Source organism: Protomyctophum bolini (assembly GCF_963924005.1).
Source record: "Protomyctophum bolini genome assembly, chromosome: 23".
Lineage (NCBI taxonomy): Eukaryota > Metazoa > Chordata > Actinopteri > Myctophiformes > Myctophidae > Protomyctophum > Protomyctophum bolini.
In genome coordinates, this window is record NC_137884.1 from 29,085,086 (window position 1) to 29,105,604 (window position 20,519).

At 47.4% G+C, this 20,519-nt stretch overlaps 1 protein-coding gene across 1 annotated transcript; it reads left to right on the top strand.

Annotated features, from left to right (window-relative positions):
- Nucleotides 1–214: 214 nt before the first annotated feature.
- On the top strand, nt 215–18,383 carry LOC308311029 (NACHT, LRR and PYD domains-containing protein 3-like; the record flags this gene model as incomplete). Its single annotated transcript, XM_080757526.1, has 11 exons — nt 215–360; nt 1,623–1,736; nt 3,391–3,504; nt 7,725–7,807; nt 8,107–9,380; nt 9,720–10,231; nt 10,802–10,975; nt 11,715–11,888; nt 11,970–12,125; nt 13,251–13,291; nt 15,889–18,383. The coding sequence occupies 11 exons, from the start codon at nt 215–217 to the stop codon at nt 16,458–16,460; spliced, it is 3,360 nt and encodes a 1,119-aa protein (XP_080613652.1). The 3' UTR covers nt 16,461–18,383.
- Between the last annotated feature and the right edge of the window lie 2,136 nt (nt 18,384–20,519).

Below are 20,519 nucleotides of genomic sequence, written 5' to 3' on the forward strand. Positions count from 1 at the left end.
CTCAATCCTGACCTAAGTTTTAAGTGTTTAGAGAGGCACTTGTCTTTATCTCCTTGGGCAAATCATTCCATTGCACCGTTTGTACTACATGGAATACAAGCTACTGTTATGCTAATTACTGTCTGTTACAATTTACAATTTAGGCATTTAGCAGACTGTCCTGTTATTTACTTAGTATTATTTCTAGTAGTATTGTTCACGGTCTCTGTTGTTTATGTATTGTTATTTCTGTCTGTATGATTCCAGAAGTGTCCACCACAGAGCAGAGTCTCCAACTCCCAGCCTTCTGTCTGTGAAGAGTGACTGGTCTAAAGGAAATCCTCCTGACTTCAGTAACGAACCTGGACCTCCTGATTCACAGTATGTCAACCCTCCTATAAATATATACAACACTATAACACTATACAATTTACACTATAACATATTTTATAGTGACGGTGAGAAGGCGGGCAGCTGTGTTCTGCACTAGCTGTAAACGCCTGAGTGACGCCTGGTCGATGCCAATATATAAAGAGTTGCAATAATCTATTCTTGATGAAATCAAAGCATGGATAACCATCTCCAGCTGTTTTTAGGGGGAGGTAGGATTTGACCGTGGCGATGATTGGAAGAAGAGAGTTTTAACAACAGAGCTGATTTGTTTATTAAGTTTAAAATCTATATAAAAAATAAAACCAAGAGGGGGGACAGTGGCACAGTCGGTAGTGTTGTCGCCTCACAGCTAGAAGGTTCTGGGTTCGATTCCCGCTTTGGGTGCTGGGGGCGTGTTCTCTCCTCTGCGTCACCAGAGCCCATACCCGAGGCGGGGTTGGCGAAACGGCCTTTCTGTGTGGAGTTTGTATGTTCTCCCCGTTTCCCCTAGGGTATAGTACCCTTACATGTTCTCCCCGTGTCCCCTAGGGTAGGTACCCTCACATGTTCTCCCCGTGTCCCTATAGGGTATAGTACCCTAACATGTTCTCCCTGTGTCCCCTAGGGTATAGTACCCCCACATGTTCTCCCCGTGTACCCTAGGGTAGGTACCCTCACATGTTCTCCCGTGTCCCCTAGGGTAGGTACCCTCACATGTTTTCCCCGTGTCCCCTAGGGTATAGTACCCTCACATGTTCTCCCCGTGTCCCCTAGGGTAGGTACCCTCACATGTTGTCCCCTAGGGTAGGTACCCTCACATGTTCTCCCCGTGTCCCCTAGGGTATAGTACCCTAACATGTTCTCCCCGTGTCCCCTAGGGTATAGTACCCTCACATGTTCTCCCCGTGTCCCCTAGGGTAGGTACCCTCACATGTTCTCCCTATGTCCCCTAGGGTAGGTACCCTCACAAAAACATGCAGTAATCCTGGTCAGAATGTGTTAAGGAGATAACTGTTACAATTACTCAATTCAACAGACCCATTCAGGATTCTAAAAACGCCTTCTCAATCCTGACCTAAGTTTTAAGTGTTTAGAGAGGCACTTGTCTTTATCTCCTTGGGCAAATCATTCCATTGCACCGTTTGTACTACATGGAATACAAGCTATTGTTATGCTAATTACTGTCTGTTATTTACTTAGTATTATTTCTAGTAGTATTATTCACGGTCTCTGTTGTTTATGTATTGTTATTTCTGTCTGTATGATTCCAGAAGTGTCCACCACAGAGCAGAGTCTCCAACTCCCAGCCTTCTGTCTGTGAAGAGTGACTGGTCTAAAGGAAATCCTCCTGACTTCAGTAACGAACCTGAACCTCCTGATTCACAGTATGTCAACCCTCCTATAAATATATACAACACTATAACACTATAACACTATACAATATAAACTATAACATATGTTATAGTGCCGGTGAGAAGGCGGGCAGCTGTGTTCTGCACTAGCTGTAAACACCTGAGTGACGCCTGGTCGATGCCAATATACAAAGAGTTGCAATAATCTTTATTCTTTTTTTTTTTCAATAATATTTTTATTGATTTTCACATTTTATGACAATGACAAAGACAAGACAAGAAAAACAAAACAAACTAACAAAAACAGACAGCTCAGCTCAGGCATGTTGTGGAACAAAGGACACAGTTATACACATACCAAAACATTAAATACAAAAATAATATACAAATATGGACACATTTGCAGTTTGGTGCTTGAAAGTCTAGATGGGTTAACGACTCCAGAGAAAATTAAAGAAAATAAAAGATATACATACATACATACATAACAATAATATACATAACTTTGTCCATCAAGGTTAGTGGCATCGCTTCTGTCCAGGAACCCTATGGTCAAGGTGGTAGCTAACTGAGGGCCAACAAATCTCAAATATGGGTCCCATATTTATAGAAGGTATCTGTGGTGGAGCGTAGCAGGCAGGTTAGGAATTCCAACGGCATGCACTGCATGATTATTTTGTTCCAATCTTTTTTTGTTGGTGGTTTCTCGTTAATCCAAGACAACAGAATATTTTTCCTAGCAGCATAAATTAAGAGATTAAACAGACGTGTATGGAACTTGTTAACAATCTTTTCATCGGGCAGCCCAAGAATCAAACACAGGGTCGGGTTCAAACTCCATATTAAAGATCTCATTCAACTGCTGCACGATACCCAACCGGTATCGTTTAATCTTATGACATGACCATATACAGTCAATATAATTTCCCTCTTCAGTTTTACACTTAAGACAGAGCGGAGATAGAGTAGGATTCATTTTATGGCGAAGGCTAGGTGAGATCTGTAATCGGTGTATGGTTCTTAGCTGAATCGACCAAGCTCTATGCAATAATCTATTCTTGATGAAATCAAAGCATGGATAACCATCTCCAGCTGTTTTTAGGGGGAGGTAGGATTTGACCGTGGTGATGATTGGAAGAAGAGAGTTTTAACGACGGAGCTGATTTGTTTATTAAGTTTAAAATCTTTATCAAAAATAAAACCAAGAGGGGGGACAGTGGCACAGTCTGTAGTGTTGTCGCCTCACAGCTAGAAGATCCTGGGTTCGATTCCCGCTGTGGGCGCTGGGGGCGTGTTCTCTCCTCTGCGTCATCAGTGCCCATACCCGAGGCGGGGTTGACGAAAGGGCCTTTCTGTGTGGAGTTTGTATGTTCTCCCCGTTTCCCCTAGGGTATAGTACCCTTACATAAACATGCAGTAATCCTGGTCGGAATGTGTTAAGGAGATAACTGTTACAATTGCTCAATTCAACAGACACCTTTAACCCATTCTAAAAACGCCTTCTCAATACTGAGGCACTTGTCTTTATCTGCTTGGGCAAATCATTCCATTGCACCGTTTGTACTACATGGAATACAAGCTACTGTTATGCTAATTACTGTATGTTATTTACTTAGTATTATTTCTAGTAGTATTATTCACTGTCTCTGTTGTTTATGTATTGGTATTTCTGTCTGTATGATTCCAGAAGTGTCCACCACAGAGCAGAGTCTCCAACTCCCAGCCTTCTGTCTGTGAAGAGTGACTGGTCTAAAGGAAATCCTCCTGACTTCAGTAACGAACCTGGACCTCCTGATTCACAGTATGTCAACCCTCCTATAAATATATACAACACTATGACACTGTAACACTATACAATATACACTATTACACTATAACATATTTTATAGTGCCGGTGAGAAGGCAGGCAGCTGTGTTCTGCACTAGCTGTAAACACCTGAGTGACGCCTGGTCGATGCCAATATACAAAGAGTTGCAAATTTGCAATAATCTTTTTTTCTTTTTTTTTTCAATAATATTTTTATTGATTTTCACATTTTATGACAAAGACAAGACAGGAAAAACAAAACAAACAAACAAAAACAGACAGCTCAGCTCAGGCATGTTGTGGAACAAAGGACACAGTTATACACATACCAAAACATTAAATACAAAAACAATATACAAATATGGACACATTTGCAGTTTGGTGCAGTTTGGTGCTTGAAAGTCTAGATGGGTTAACAAGTCCAGAGAAAATAAAAGATATGCATATACATACATACATAACAATAATATACATAACTTTATCCATCAAGGTTAGTGGCATCGCATTTTATTATCGCGCTAACGCCCGTGCTTCATGGTTGAGGCTGGGAGTGAAAGCAATAAGTAGCACCGGCGAGTACAGGTTATGGCGATTAGCATTAACGTTCCTTTAACATTCCTATGGCCGATGGTCGTTAGAGTCTATTGTTCCGCCGTTGTTGTTGTTGTCGTCGCACGTCTGATTAGGTTGTCGACGCAACAATATGAAGCCTGCAGCTCAGTAGCTATTTCGGGGCAGGGATAGTGATAATTTGGGTCAAATCAGGGTTATCAGGAGGAACACCTGGACACATCAAACGGAGCACCAAAGCTCCGGTTGGGAAACACAGGTTGGGAAACACCGCCCTAGGGTATAGTACCCTCACATGTTGGGAAACACAGGTTGGGAAACACCGCCCTAGGGTATAGTACCCTCACATGTTGGGAAACACAGGTTGGGAAACACCGCCCTAGGGTATAGTACCCTCACATGTTGGGAAACACAGGTTGGGAAACACCGCCCTAGGGTATAGTACCCTCACATGTTGGGAAACACAGGTTGGGAAACACCGCCCTAGGGTATAGTACCCTCACATGTTGGGAAACACAGGTTGGGAAACACCGCCCTAGGGTATAGTACCCTCACATGTTGGGAAACACAGGTTGGGAAACACCGCCCTAGGGTATAGTACCCTCACATGTTGGGAAACACAGGTTGGGAAACACCGCCCTAGGGTATAGTACCCTCACATGTTGGGAAACACAGGTTGGGAAACACCGCCCTAGGGTATAGTACCCTCACATGTTGGGAAACACAGGTTGGGAAACACCGCCCTAGGGTATAGTACCCTCACATGTTGGGAAACACAGGTTGGGAAACACCGCCCTAGGGTATAGTACCCTCACATGTTGGGAAACACAGGTTGGGAAACACCGCCCTAGGGTATAGTACCCTCACATGTTGGGAAACACAGGTTGGGAAACACCGCCCTAGGGTATAGTACCCTCACATGTTGGGAAACACAGGTTGGGAAACACCGCCCTAGGGTATAGTACCCTCACATGTTGGGAAACACAGGTTGGGAAACACCGCCCTAGGGTATAGTACCCTCACATGTTGGGAAACACAGGTTGGGAAACACCGCCCTAGGGTATAGTACCCTCACATGTTGGGAAACACAGGTTGGGAAACACCGCCCTAGGGTATAGTACCCTCACATGTTCAGTAACTACTAGGGTATAGTACCCTCACATGTTCTCCCCGTGTCCCCTAGGGTATAGTACCCTCACATGTTCTCCCCGTGTCCCCTAGGGTATAGTACCCTCACATGTTCTCCCCGTGTCCCCTAGGGTATAGTACCCTCACATGTTCTCCCCGTGTCCCCTAGGGTATAGTACCCTCACATGTTCTCCCCGTGTCCCCTAGGGTATAGTACCCTCACATGTTCTCCTCGTGTCCCTAGCCCTAGGGTATAGTACCCTCACATGTTCTCCCCGTGTCCCCTAGGGTATAGTACCCTCACATGTTCAGTAACTACGTTGATTAATAAATATAGCTATAGTATAACCAGGGGGGCAGTCAGACAGATATTTTGTGAAGCCACTAAGGAAATGAAAGTTCATATAATGGCCTGTTGTGGCGCTGTCATTGGACCCAGAAAAACCCATAGCCCCATAGAAGTCCATGTATTTGGGCCCAACTTCACCTAGACTGTATTACCTTAATAAACATGGTCATGAATACTTTCTTCTTCCAGTCACTAGTTTAAAGTCTCATTTCTAATGTCATAATATTCTTTTTGGAAAATTATGGTCCCATTAATTTAAAAAATGACCATAAAGTCGTGTATGTTCTGAGGGGCGTGGCTACCGTTACAGTCTATGATAGGGATTCCCCTCCCACTCGAGTCAAAATAAAAACCAACGGAGAAGAAGGGGGGAAGTCCCGCCTCGTTGTCTGGGCCAGCCAATGGGCCAGCTGGGCCCAAACGGATCTAGAAAGATGGCGACTTCCATTGCAAGGACTGACAGGCTTCATTTTACGTTCATGTTAGACCCGCGGAACGCTTTGTCCATATTTTTTTACAGTCTATGAGTATAACACGCTGTGCACACTACAAAGCACACTGCACAGCACTGTGCGCAGTCAGATGCATACACACCGTCTTTATTACACACACACACACAGCACTGTGCGCAGTCAGATGCATACACACAGTCTTTATTACACACACACACACACAGCACTGTGCGCAGTCAGATGCATACACACCGTCTTTATTACACACACACACACACACTGTGCGCAGTCAGATGCATACACACAGTCTTTATTACACACACACACACACACACTGTGCGCAGTCAGATGCATACACACAGTCTTTATTACACACACACACACACACACACACACACACACACACTGTGCGCAGTCAGATGCATACACACCGTCTTTATTACACACACACACACACACACACACTGTGCGCAGTCAGATGCATACACACAGTCTTTATTACACACACACACAAACACACACTGTGCGCAGTCAGATGCATACACACAGTCTTTATTACACACACACAGCACTGTGCGCAGTCAGATGCATACACACCGTCTTTATTACACACACACACACACACACACACACTGTGCGCAGTCAGATGCATACACACCGTCTTTATTACACACACACACACACACACTGTGCGCAGTCAGATGCATACACACAGTCTTTATTACACACACACACACACACACACACACTGTGCGCAGTCAGATGCATACACACAGTCTTTATTACACACACACAGCACTGTGCGCAGACTTAGACTTAACGGATTCTTTTGCCTCAGAGTTCCCCTTTAACTTAGCCATTGCACGTGTCACCGCACATGCTGAGAAAACCTCCGGAAAGTCACGTTCACTTTTATCCATCCCCCCAGTTAGCAAAGGAATAGACGTCACCACTGCCGGTGGAGGAACTGTTGCCCACACCCGAGCACCAACCAGGTCGTTTCCCAGAATCACCGTCACCCCTGGGATCGGCAGCGCTGGGCGCACAGCAAGCTTCGCTTCCCCCTGGAATAATTCACATTTGAGCAAAACGTTATGCAAGGGAACCCACAGAATATTCATATCTATGCCACGGATAGGCACCTTGTCACCCGTGTCAGAATCCTGAGTTAAAGGGAGAACACCAGCCTGAATAAATGAGTCAAAAGCACCTGTGTCCCTCAAAGTAGTTACTGGCACTTCTTTTCCATTTTGCAGCAAAGCCACAGAGCCTTTCATGATGAACGGGCGGTAAGATTCCAGTGCTGCAACTGACGTGTCCCTATTTGGGCCGCAATTTGGTGTAGCACAAGTGGACACCGGACGTGGAGCGGCTGCGCCAGCCCCTTTTGGTTGCGAATGTCCTGCAAAATTATGAGTCCTGGGGTTTCCATTCAACCTAAAACATTCAGACTTCCAATGGCCCCGTTTATGACAGTAATTGCACACCTTGTTGTCTGGCTCACGCAAATTACCACTGCCATTAGAATTACTTTTAGCTTCAGCAGGAAAAGGTTTATCAGATCGGCCGAGAGACTCACTAGCAGTGTTGCCACCGCCAATTAACTGTTGGATACATATGTATCTATATGTATATATTCTATTGTCTTCATCTATATGTATATATTCTATTGTCTTCATCTATATGTATATATTCTATTGTCTTCATCTCCACAGAGAGACATTCAGAAACACACCTGGACAGAAGACATTCAGAAACACACCTGGACAGAAGAAATTCAGAACCACACCTGGACACAGTAAGACTGGACACATTTTACACCAAATTTTTATTTCAATGAATGAAATGTTTAAATAGCAGCAGACTCATCAGATTAAATATACTCGTTGTATTCCTGTCTCATTGTCCAAATACAAATACTGACGATAAACACATACATTTAGACTAAAAAAACCATCCAATGTTGTTTATTTTAGCCAATTTTCTCATTTGTTTTACTTTTAGTTTACTTTGTAGTTTTAATGCTATGGATTGTTCAATGTAAAGTTGTAAATTAAGCATAATGTTTAACATGTATTAATTGTCTCCTCATATCAGATGTCCGTCTGCCGGGGTATTTAAAGGTCTATAGGGTCACTTTGGACGGTCTTGAACATGTGACATTCGTCACTGAACATCCCTCCCTCTCCAACATCTACACAGACCTCCACCTATCAGCGGGAGTGAGTGAAGGGGTTAATCAGCAACATGAGGTGTGGCAGCTTGAGACCGCCTCCAGCATGAAGACCCTCTATGACGTCCTAATCAAGTGCCGTTCCATCTTTAAGACCGTCCTCCCTGGCAGAGACACACCCAGCAGCAGAGTTCTGACCAATGGCATCGCTGGCATCGGAAAGACATTCTCCGTGCGTAAGTTCGCTCTGGACTGGGCGAGAGGTTTGGAGAACCAAGATATAGATCTCCTGGTTCTCTTCGCATTCCGGGAGCTGAACTTGGTCCGAGATAAGCAGCACAGTCTTCTCTCACTGATCCATGTTTTCCATCCAACGTTAGAGAAGCTCACAGCAGAGGAGCTCGCTGCCTGGAAAGTTGGCTTCATCTTCGATGGCCTAGATGAAAGCAGGTTTCCGCTGAAATTCCAGAACGTTGACGTCGATTCTGACGCCTTCGACAACAATGACGTCGTCTCTGATGTCACGGTGACATCATCGGTGGGCCTGCTGCTGACGAACCTCTTCAAGGGGAATCTGCTCCCCTCGGCTCTCTTCTGGATAACCACCAGACCTGCAGCAGCCAATCAGATCCCTCCTGAATGCGTTGACATGGTGACAGAAATACGAGGGTTCACAGAGCCCCAGAAGGAGGAGTTCTTCAGGAAGATGTTCAGTGATGATGAGGAGCTGGCCAGCACCATCATCTCACACGTGAAGACATCAAAGAGCATCCACATCATGTGTCACATCCCAGTCTTCTGTTGGATGACCGCTACCGTTGTGGAGGACCTGGTGAAGACAGGCAAGAGAGGACAGATGCCCAAGAACCTGACCGGGATGTACAGCCACTTCATATCGCTCATGATAAAAAGGATGATGACAAAGTATGATGAGACTGACAGGGATGTTCTTCTGCAGCTGTGCCTGCTGGCGTTTGTACATCTGAAGAAAGGCAGCCTCACGTTCTACCAAGAAGACCTGGAAGAGTGTGGTCTCGATGTGAACCACGCCGCGCTGTACTCGGGAGTGTGCACAGAGGTCTTCAAAGAAGAGACCGTTCAATCTCAGAGAAAGATCTACAGCTTTGTTCATCTGAGCATCCAGGAGTTCCTGGCTGCAGTCTACCTGATGCACTGTTTCACACAGAAGAACATGAAGGTACTGAAGACATCCCTGGGAGGAGGAGGAGGAGGAGGAGGAGGAGGAGGAGGAGGAGGAGGAGGAGACGACGTCTTCCTGCAGAGAGCCATCGCAGAATCCCTGAAGTACGACTTCCTGCAGAGAGCCATGGAAATAGGAGGAGGAGGAGGAGGAGGAGACGACGTCTTCCTGCAGAGAGCCATTGAAGAATCCCTGAAGAGTATGGGAGGAGGAGGAGGAGGAGGAGGAGGAGGAGAAGAAGACACACAGAAGAACATGAAGGTACTGAAGACATCCCTGGGAGGAGGAGGAGGAGGAGGAGGAGGAGAAGAAGAAGACACACAGAAGAACATGAAGGTACTGAAGACATTCCTGGGAGATGATGTCAGTTCCTTGGAGGACTTCCTGCAGAGAGCCAGCGAAAAAGCCCTGAAGAGTAAGAACGGCCACCTGGACCTCTTTGTCCGCTTCCTTCATGGCCTCTCGCTGGAGTCCAACCAGAGTCTGTTAGGAGGCCTGCTGGGTCACACAGAGAACAGTCCAGAGAGCATCCAGAGAGTCATCAACAACCTGAAGAAGATGGAAATGAAAGATCCGAGTCTCTCTCCTGACAGATTCATCAACATCTTCCACTGTCTGATGGAGATGAACGACCTCTCAGTACATCAGGAGATCCAACAGTACCTGAAGTCAGCGGACAGATCAAAGACAGAACTGTCTCAGAGCCAGTGTTCAGCTCTGGCCTTCATTCTGCTGACGTCAGAGGAGGTTCTGGAGGAGTTTGACCTGCACCAATACAAGACACCACTATCAGAATGGGGGGGGAGATTCAGACTACTCCCAGCTGTGAGGAACAGCAGAAAGGCTCGGTTAGTATTCATGTGGATAGAAAACCTGTTAGAATCAATCTACCATCACACCTAATTACTATAATAATAATCGGTCTCAAAGTGTGTGTGTGTGTGTGTGTGTGTGTGTGTGTGTGTGTGTGTGTGTGTGTGTGTGTGTGTGTGTTTTGCCTAAATGGAACTGACTGACACTCACAGAGAACAAAAAAAAAAAAAAAAGAGAACATTCATAGATCAATCAATGCAAGTTACACACTGTAGTATTAAACCATTTTGGGCGGGAAACCCCTTTTGGTGTTAGCATTATGTTATGCTTTAGCTATTGAAAAATAGCAGATCTACAAGCTCATAGCGCGCCACCGAGTGGCGCGCTATGAGCTTGTAGGTCTGCTATTTTAATCGAAGAACGACTGACATAGAAACATGACCTGTCAATATCTGACCATCTAGACTGTTCTTATATGACCTGTAAATATCTGACCAACTACACATTGGTACATTTACATTACACTTTATAGTTCATTTCATTGAACATGAATTTGATCTAATCTGTGTTGATGATCACTGATTTTACATCATCTACATTTACAGACTTGTTGGCTGTGACCTCCAAAAGGCAGAACATGAGATTGTGGCTTCAGCTCTCAGCTCTAATCCTTCACATCTGAGAGAATTGGACATCAGTTATAATGACATAGATGATCCATACATGGACCTGCTCTCTGCTGCATTGAAGAGTCCAAACTGTCATCTGGAGATACTGAGGTCACATTATTATTAATAGTTCTGTTTTATTATTTATAGTTTGATTCTTAATAATAAGAGTGTTAATAAAGTTGACATCATGGTATCCCACTGATTAGAATAATAATATGGTCAGAGTTTGTGTTGTCTAGTTCACACTCTCACATCACAATGCTACGGTACAGTAACTACAATATGTGATCCATCATGGCTGCTAGGGGATTATCATTATCAATGCTACGGTACAGTAACTACAATATGTGATCCATCATGGCTGCTAGGGGATTATCATTATCAATGCTACGGTACAGTAACTACAATATGTGATCCATCATGGCTGCTAGGGGATTATCATTATCAATGCTACGGTACAGTAACTACAATATGTGATCCATCATGGCTGCTAGGGGATTATCATTATCAATGCTACGGTACAGTAACTACAATATGTGATCCATCATGGCTGCTAGGGGATTATCATTATCAATGCTACGGTACAGTAACTACAATATGTGATCCATCATGGCTGCTAGGGGATTATCATTATGTGAACTAATGGGGTACAGTGATTACAGTATGTACAGTAGTCATGTTGGCACGCACACACACACACACACACACACACACACACAATTCCTATGTTGGAAGATTAAGATTATGATGATTTACTTCACATTATCCCTGCCTTCTCTTTCCATCTCTTGGGGTCTTTACTCCAAAACTGTGATATTCAGTCCAGATATTTCATGTGTAATTACAGACTTGCTGGCTGTACCTTCACACAGACAGGATTTGAAGTTCTGCTCTCAGCTCTCAGCTCTAATCTTCTCCATCTGAAAGAATTGGACCTCAGTTTCATCTGCCTGCAGGAATCACAACTGCTCCAGCTCTCTGCGTTACTGAAGAGTCCACAGTGTGGACTGCAGATCCTGGGGTAAAGAATGTGTGTTCTCTCTGTGTGGATCTCTACTTGAACATCAACACAGCACTTTGTTAAATGTGTATTTCTCTGCAGGTTGTCAGGCTGTGGAGTCACAGAGGAAGGCTGTTCTTCTCTGGCTTCAGCTGTGACCTCCAACCCCTCCTCCCAGCTGAAACAGCTGGACTTGAACTTCAGCCACTTAGGAGACTCTGCTCTGAAGAAGCTGTCTGCTGCCCTGGAGACTGTCAAGTGAGTAGACTTGTGTAGAGCGGCCGTCAAAGGTTCCAGGTTAAATTCCCGGCTCCTCCTGGCTGCTACATGTCAAAGTGTCCTTGAGCAAGACTCTCTGAACCCCTAACAGCTCCCGATGAGCATGCATGTTTTCCTCTGCCATCGGTGGGTGAATGTGAACTACATTGTAATGTAAAGCGCTTTATAAATGCAGTTTCCCATATTATCATATCATATTACCATATGATCCATGGTTCATTCTAGCAGAGATTTAATATACAGTAGATAGTGTCTATGTTCCATGGTTCTATAACATAGATTAATATACAGTAGATAGTGTCTATGTTCCATGGTTCTATAACATAGATTAATATACAGTAGATAGTGTCTATATGTTCCATGGTTCTATAACATAGATTAATATACAGTAGATAGTGTCTATGTTCCATGGTTCTATAACATAGATTAATATACAGTAGATAGTGTCTATGTTCCATGGTTCTATAACATAGATTAATATACAGTAGATAGTGTCTATGTTCCATGGTTCTATAACATAGATTAATATACAGTAGATAGTGTCTATGTTCCATGTTTCTATAACATAGATTAATATACAGTAGATAGTGTCTATGTTCCATGGTTCTAGAGAGAGAGCATTTTGTTCCTCAATCTAATCCAAATCTGAGAGATACGTGTTAATCACATAGAGATATGGTACCAATGTGTGTGATGTTTGGACAGTCTTAATCACATGACCACAGAGATATGGTACCAATGTGTGTGATGTTTGGACAGAGTGTTAATCACATGACCACAGAGATATGGTACCAATGTGTGTGATGTTTGGACAGAGTCTTAATCACATGACCACAGAGATATGGTACCAATGTGTGTGATGTTTGGACAGAGTCTTAATCACATGACCACAGAGATATGGTACCAATGTGTGTGATGTTTGGACAGAGTCTTAATCACATGACCACAGAGATATGGTACCAATGTGTGTGATGTTTGGACAGAGTCTGTGGGAGAATGATGACAAAATGTGTTTAGTAAATATTTGGTGGGACTAAAACAGGCCGATGTGAGACATTAAGCAGCAGGTTTTGACTTGATTCATTGTTGTTCTACTTCCTACAGTGTGAATCATGGAGGAGAACACTGGACTAAAGCTCAACGCTGTGAGTCTGTCTGTCTGTCTGTCTGTCTGTCTGTCTGTCTGTCTGTCTGTCTGTCTGTCTGTCTGTCGGTTCCAGGGGGTCCTTAGGGGGTTCCAGGGGGTCCGTGGAGGGTTCCAGGGGGTCTGTGGGGGGTTCCAGGGGGTCTGTGGACGGTTCCAGGGGGTCCGTGGACGGTTCCAGGGGTCTGTGGACGGTTCCAGGGGGTCTGTGGAGGGTTCCAGGGGGTCTGTGGGGGGTTCCAGGGGGTCTGTGGGGGGTTCCAGGAGGTCCGTGGAGGGTTCCAGGGGGTCTGTGGAGGGTTCCAGGGGGTCCGTGGAGGGTTCCAGGGGGTCTGTGGGGGGTTCCAGGGGGTCCTTGGGGGGTTCCAGGGGGTCCGTGGAGGGTTCCAGGGGGTCTGTGGGGGGTTCCAGGGGGTCTGTGGGGGGGTTCCAGGGGGTCCGTGGAGGGTTCCAGGGGGTCCGTGGGGGGTTCCAGGGGGTCCGTGGGTCGTTCTTCGATTTTTCAAAAATAGCAGATCTACAAGCTCATAGCGCGCCACTCGGTGGCGCGCTATGAGCTTGTAGATCTGCTATTTTTCAATGGCTAAAGCATAACATGATGCTAACACCAAAATGGGTTCCCGCCCAAAATGGGTTAAACACTTTATCCATGTTTTATACGTTGGCTATTTAAAAATAGCAGATCTACAAGCTCACAGCGCATCACTGCGTGCCACGCTTTGAGCTTGTACATCTGATACTGTGTGTGTGTGTGTGTGTCCTTGGAGGGTTCCAGGGGTCTGTGGAGGGTTCCAGGGGGTCTGTGGAGGGTTCCAGGGGGTCCTTGGGCGGTTACAGGGGGTCTTTGTGGGGTTCCAGGGGTCGGTGGGGGGTTCCAGGGGTCCGTGGACGGTTCCAGGGGGTCTGTGGAGGGTTCCAGGGGGTCTGTGGGGGGTTCCAGGGGGTCCGTGGGGGGTTCCAGGGGTCCGTGGAGGGTTCCAGGGGGTCTGTGGGGGGTTCCAGGGGGTCTGTGGAGGGTTCCAGGGGGTCTGTGGAGGGTTCCAGGGGGTCTGTGGAGGGTTCCAGGGGGTCTGTGGGGGGTTCCAGGGGGTCCTTGGGTTAGGGTTAGGGTTCCAGGGGGTCTGTGGAGGGTTCCAGGGGGTCTGTGGAGGGTTCCAGGGGGTCTGTGGACGGTTCCAGGGGGTCCGTGGGGGGTTCCAGGGGGTCTGTGGACGGTTCCAGGGGTCCGTGGAGGGTTCCAGGGGTCCGTGGGTTAGGGTTAGGTTTCCAGGGGGTCCGTGGGTTAGGGTTAGGGGTCCGTGGGGGGTTCCAGGGGGTCCGTGGGGGGTTCCAGGGGGTCTGTGGGGGGTTCCAGGGGGTCCGTGGGGGGTTCCAGGGGGTCTGTGGGGGGTTCCAGGGGTCCGTGGAGGATTCCAGGCGGTCTGTGGACGGTTCCAGGGTGTCTGTGGACGGTTCCAGGGGGTCCTTGGGTTAGGGTTAGGGTTCCAGGGGGTCTGTGGAGGGTTCCAGGGGGTCTGTGGAGGGTTCCAGGGGGTCTGTGGACGGTTCCAGGGGTCTGTGGACGGTTCCAGGGGGTCTGTGGACGGTTCCAGGGGGTCCGTGGGTTAGGGTTCCAGGGGGTCTGTGGAGGGTTCCAGGGGGTCTGTGGAGGGTTCCAGGGGGTCTGTGGACGGTTCCAGGGGGTCCGTGGGGGGTTCCAGGGGGTCTGTGGACGGTTCCAGGGGTCTGTGGAGGGTTCCAGGGGTCCGTGGGTTAGGGTTCCAGGGGTCTGTGGGGGGTTCCAGGGGGTCCGTGGGGGGTTCCAGGGGGTCTGTGGAGGGTTCCAGGGGGTCTGTGGGGGGTTCCAGGGGGTCTGTGGGGGGTTCCAGGGGGTCCTTGGGGGGTTCCAGGGGGTCTGTGGAGGGTTCCAGGGGGTCTGTGGACGGTTCCAGGGCTCTGTGGAGGGTTCCAGGGGTCCGTGGGTTAGGGTTAGGGTTCCAGGGGTCTGTGGGGGGTTCCAGGGGGTCCGTGGGGGGTTCCAGGGGGTCTGTGGAGGGTTCCAGGGGGTCTGTGGGGGGTTCCATGGGGTCTGTGGGGGGTTCCAGGGGGTCCGTGGGGGGTTCCAGGGGGTCTGTGGAGGGTTCCAGGGGGTCTGTGGGGGGTTCCAGGGGGTCCTTGGGGGGTTCCAGGGGTCCGTGGAGGGTTCCAGGGTTCCGTGGAGGGTTCCAGGGGGTCCGTGGATCGTGGGTCGTTCTTCGATTTTTCAAAAATAGCAGACCTACAAGCTCATAGCGCGCCACTCGGTGGCGCGCTATGAGCTTGTAGATCTGCTATTTTTCAATGGCTAAAGCATAACATGATGCTAACACCAAAAGGGGTTCCCGCCCAAAAATGGGTTAAACACTTTATCCATGTTTTATACGTTGGCTATTTAAGTGTGTGTGTGTGTGTGTGTGTGTGTGCGTGTGTGTGTGTGTGCGCGCGTGCGTGCGTGCGTGCGTGCGTGCGTGCGTGCGTGTGTGCGTGCGTGCGTGCGTGCGTGTGTGTGTGGTCGTGCTCCGTGCACGTATCATTCAGTGAAGGATGTATTTAATGTGTACTGTGTTGTTTTCTCATCAGATTTCCAGCGTCTCACTCTGGACACAAACACAGCACACTGTGTCCTCTCTCTGTCTGAGAACAACAGGAAGGTGACCCGTCAGGATGGTCAGCGTCATTCATATCCTGACCATCCTGACAGGTTTGATGGATGGCCTCAGGTCCTGAGTTCAGAGAGTCTAGAGGAACGCTGCTACAGTGAGGTACAGTTCAGTGGAGGGGTTGGGATAGGAGTGACTGACGGAGACATCAGGAGGAAAGGAGACGGTCTGGACGGTCAGCTTGGAGGGAATGAACGGTCCTGGTGTCTGCTCTGTGCTGATGCTCAGCGTGGTGACCTTTACTCTGTCAGACACAATAGTAAGCAGACTTTCCTTCCTATCCGTCCCTCTGGCTCCAACAGAGTAGCCGTTTATCTGGACCGTCCCGCTGGGACTCTGTCCTTCTACAGAGTGTTAGAGGACACTCTGACTCACCTGTACACCGCCCAGACCACCTTCACTCAACCGCTCTACGCTGGGTTCTATGTTAACACTGACTCCTCTGTGTCTCTGTGTGAGGACAGACAGGCTGTGAGGACAGACAGGCTGTGAGGACAGACAGACAGGCTGTGAGGACAGACAGACAGGCTGTGAGGACAGACAGACAGTGTGTTGTATTATAATGTAATAATCAGGACCAGGTGTGGTGGGGGGGGTGTTTACATAATCAATATGTTTTGGTTTCCATGGAGTCACTGTTGGGGTCATCTGAGGTCACCGTTAGGATCATCTGGGGTCACCGTTAGGGTCATCTGGGGTCGCCGTTAGGATCATCTGGGGTCAGCGTTAGGGTCATCTGGGGTCGCCGTTAGGGTCATCTGGGGTCACCGTTAGGGTCATCTGGGGTCACCGTTAGGGTCATCTGGGGTCACCGTTAGGGTCATCTGGGGTCACCGTTAGGGTGATCTGAGGTCACGGTTAGGGTCATCTGGGGTCACCGTTAGGGTCATCTGGGGTCACCTTTAGGGTCATCTGGGGTCACCGTTAGGGTGATCTGAGGTCACGGTTAGGGTCATCTGGGGTCACCGTTAGGGTCATCTGGGGTCGTTGACATGTAAAAGTAGCACAGTGGTTCTCAACCTGTGGGTCGAGACCCTCTTATTTTCTTAAGGCGAGACACCCCAGGTGAATAGGGAAAAAAAGTTAAATAATAGCTATCACAATGAAACTTCTCCAGTTGATTACTTATATTAAAACTAAGATTTTTTGTATTACAAGTTTTCTGAAATTATATGTTTAAATATGCAAATTAGGCATTATATGCGCTAATTTGCATACATTTCGGGACGATAAATCTGAAGATCGGATAAAGCCAGGTTCAAAATGATCATTTCATTTTGTTGACACATTAGAGACAAAGAAAATTACACATGGGATTTTTGATATCTCTAATTATCACTCCACAAATCAGAAAATAGTGTCAACAGGCATAAAAAACCCAATTTTCGGCATTTTTTTGGTATAAAATGTGATGTAAATCAGGCTGTGAATGATATATCAACAAATCCATGTGTAAATGTCTGCGGAATATAGTTATGAATAAGACTGGAAAGTTTGGTGTATGTGAGTTCAACTGAAGTGGAAATTCTTTGTCCCAAGTATGAGGAAAACTCATTTTGAGAAAACGGCCTTTAAAGATTTGTATTGTAAAATTCCAAAACGTTTTATTTGAAGCCACTATTTTGAGACAAAATATCTCATCCAAACCTTGGCAACAACATATAATGGCATATATCATTGGAAAGGTCTGGACCTCAAGCTGACTGTGGTCTGATCCAAATATGGTCACTTCCTTTGTACCAACAACCAATCATGAAAATAGAGATGGTGGCTTTTCACCCCGAAAAACGAGCTGTCATTGGCTAAAATAAACTATCCAACTAAACATCTAAATCTGTATTTTTAATGTGTATTTTGCTTTAGTTTGAAAGAAAACATGTTTAGGAAGCAAAATAGCAAAAAAAAAAAAAAATGAAAAATCATGATTTCACCTGGGGTGTCTCACCTTAAGATTCGTTTTTGGCTTTTCTATTCTATAAAAGGAAACATGCACACACACACACACACACACACACACACACGCGCACACACACACACACACACACACACACACACACACACGCACACACACACATCCAGATGGTTCAAATGGAACCAAATGGACCGCGACGGGGCACGGCACCTCCGATAAACATCCACCCAATCCACTTCTCTCCACCTGAGTCGTGCCCTGAGAGACAAAGACTTTGAGAAGCTGTCCAGTGTTGTCCAGTGTGTCGCAGCGTGAGCTTGTAGATCGGCTATTTTGTGTAAAAACAGTCATTACGACCGCATCAAGGCCCGCCAAATGTTTTATTCCAAAGACTGACTAAAACTAAAATAGAAATGTGCCCAAAACAACAATGCTGTTATCTTATATAACTATATATTTGTTGTTATATTTGAGATGTGTTGATTAAAAACATATTTACATTTCATGCTGTTGAACGCCTTCTTTGACCCTCCTATGACCCTTCTTTGAGGGGCGCTAGTCCCTCCTATCAGCAGCTTTTCAGGGTGAGTGTGACCCTCCTATCAGCAGCTTTTCAGGGTGAGTGTGACCCTCCTATCAGCAGCTTTTCAGGGTGAGTGTGACCCTCCTATGAACAGCTGTTCAGGGTGAGTGTGACCCTCCTATGAGCAGCTGTTCAGGGTGAGTGTGACCCTCCTATCAGCAGCTTTTCAGGGTGAGTGTGACCCTCCTATCAGCAGCTTTTCAGGGTGAGTGTGACCCTCCTATGAGCAGCTGTTCAGGGTGAGTGTGAGCCTCCTATGAACAGCTGTTCAGGGTGAGTGTGACCCTCCTATGAACAGCTGTTCAGGGTGAGTGTGACCCTCCTCTGAACAGCTGTTCAGGGTGAGTGTGACCCTCCTATCAGCAGCTGTTCAGGGTGAGTGTGACCCTCCTCTGAACAGCTGTTCAGGGTGAGTGTGACCCTCCTATCAGCAGCTGTTCAGGGTGAGTGTGACCCTCCTATCAGCAGCTGTTCAGGGTGAGTGTGACCCTCCTATGAGCAGCTGTTCAGGGTGAGTGTGACCCTCCTATGAGCAGCTGTTCAGGGTGAGTGTGACCCTCCTATCAGCAGCTTTTCAGGGTGAGTGTGACCCTCCTATCAGCAGCTTTTCAGGGTGAGTGTGACCCTCCTATGAACAGCTGTTCAGGGTGAGTGTGACCCTCCTCTGAACAGCTGTTCAGGGTGAGTGTGACCCTCCTATCAGCAGCTGTTCAGGGTGAGTGTGACCCTCTGAACAGCTGTTCAGGGTGAGTGTGACCCTCCTATCAGCAGCTGTTCAGGGTGAGTGTGACCCTCCTATCAGCAGCTGTTCAGGGTGAGTGTGACCCTCCTATCAGCAGCTTTTCAGGGTGAGTGTGACCCTCCTATCAGCAGCTTTTCAGGGTGAGTGTGACCCTCCTATGAACAGCTGTTCAGGGTGAGTGTGACCCTCCTCTGAACAGCTGTTCAGGGTGAGTGTGACCCTCCTATCAGCAGCTGTTCAGGGTGAGTGTGACCCTCCTCTGAACAGCTGTTCAGGGTGAGTGTGACCCTCCTATCAGCAGCTGTTCAGGGTGAGTGTGACCCTCCTATGAGCAGCTGTTCAGGGTGAGTGTGACCCTCCTATCAGCAGCTTTTCAGGGTGAGTGTGACCCTCCTATGAACAGCTGTTCAGGGTGAGTGTGACCCTCCTATCAGCAGCTTTTCAGGGTGAGTGTGACCCTCCTATGAGCAGCTTTTCAGGGTGAGTGTGACCCTCCTATCAGCAGCTTTTCAGGGTGAGTGTGACCCTCCTATCAGCAGCTTTTCAGGGTGAGTGTGACCCTCCTATGAGCAGCTGTTCAGGGTGAGTGTGACCCTCCTATGAACAGCTGTTCAGGGTGAGTGTGACCCTCCTATCAGCAGCTTTTCAGGGTGAGTGTGACCCTCCTATGAGCAGCTTTTCAGGGTGAGTGTGACCCTCCTATCAGCAGCTTTTCAGGGTGAGTGTGACCCTCCTATGAGCAGCTGTTCAGGGTGAGTGTGACCCTCCTATGAACAGCTGTTCAGGGTGAGTGTGACCCTCCTATCAGCAGCTTTTCAGGGTGAGTGTGACCCTCCTATGAGCAGCTGTTCAGGGTGAGTGTGACCCTCCTATGAACAGCTGTTCAGGGTGAGTGTGACCCTCCTATCAGCAGCTTTTCAGGGTGAGTGTGACCCTCCTATGAGCAGCTGTTCAGGGTGAGTGTGACCCTCCTATGAACAGCTGTTCAGGGTGAGTGTGACCCTCCTATCAGCAGCTGTTCAGGGTGAGTGTGACCCTCCTATGAGCAGCTGTTCAGGGTGAGTGTGACCCTCCTATGAACAGCTGTTCAGGGTGAGTGTGACCCTCCTATGAACAGCTGTTCAGGGTGAGGGTGACCCTCCTATGAACAGCTGTTCAGCGTGAGTGTGACCCTCCTATGAACAGCTGTTCAGGGTGAGTGTGACCCTCCTATGAACAGCTGTTCAGGGTGAGTGTGACCCTCCTATGAGCAGCTGTTCAGGGTGAGTGTGACCAGAACACACTCTGTGTTAGTGTGACTAAAAGTGAGGGCAG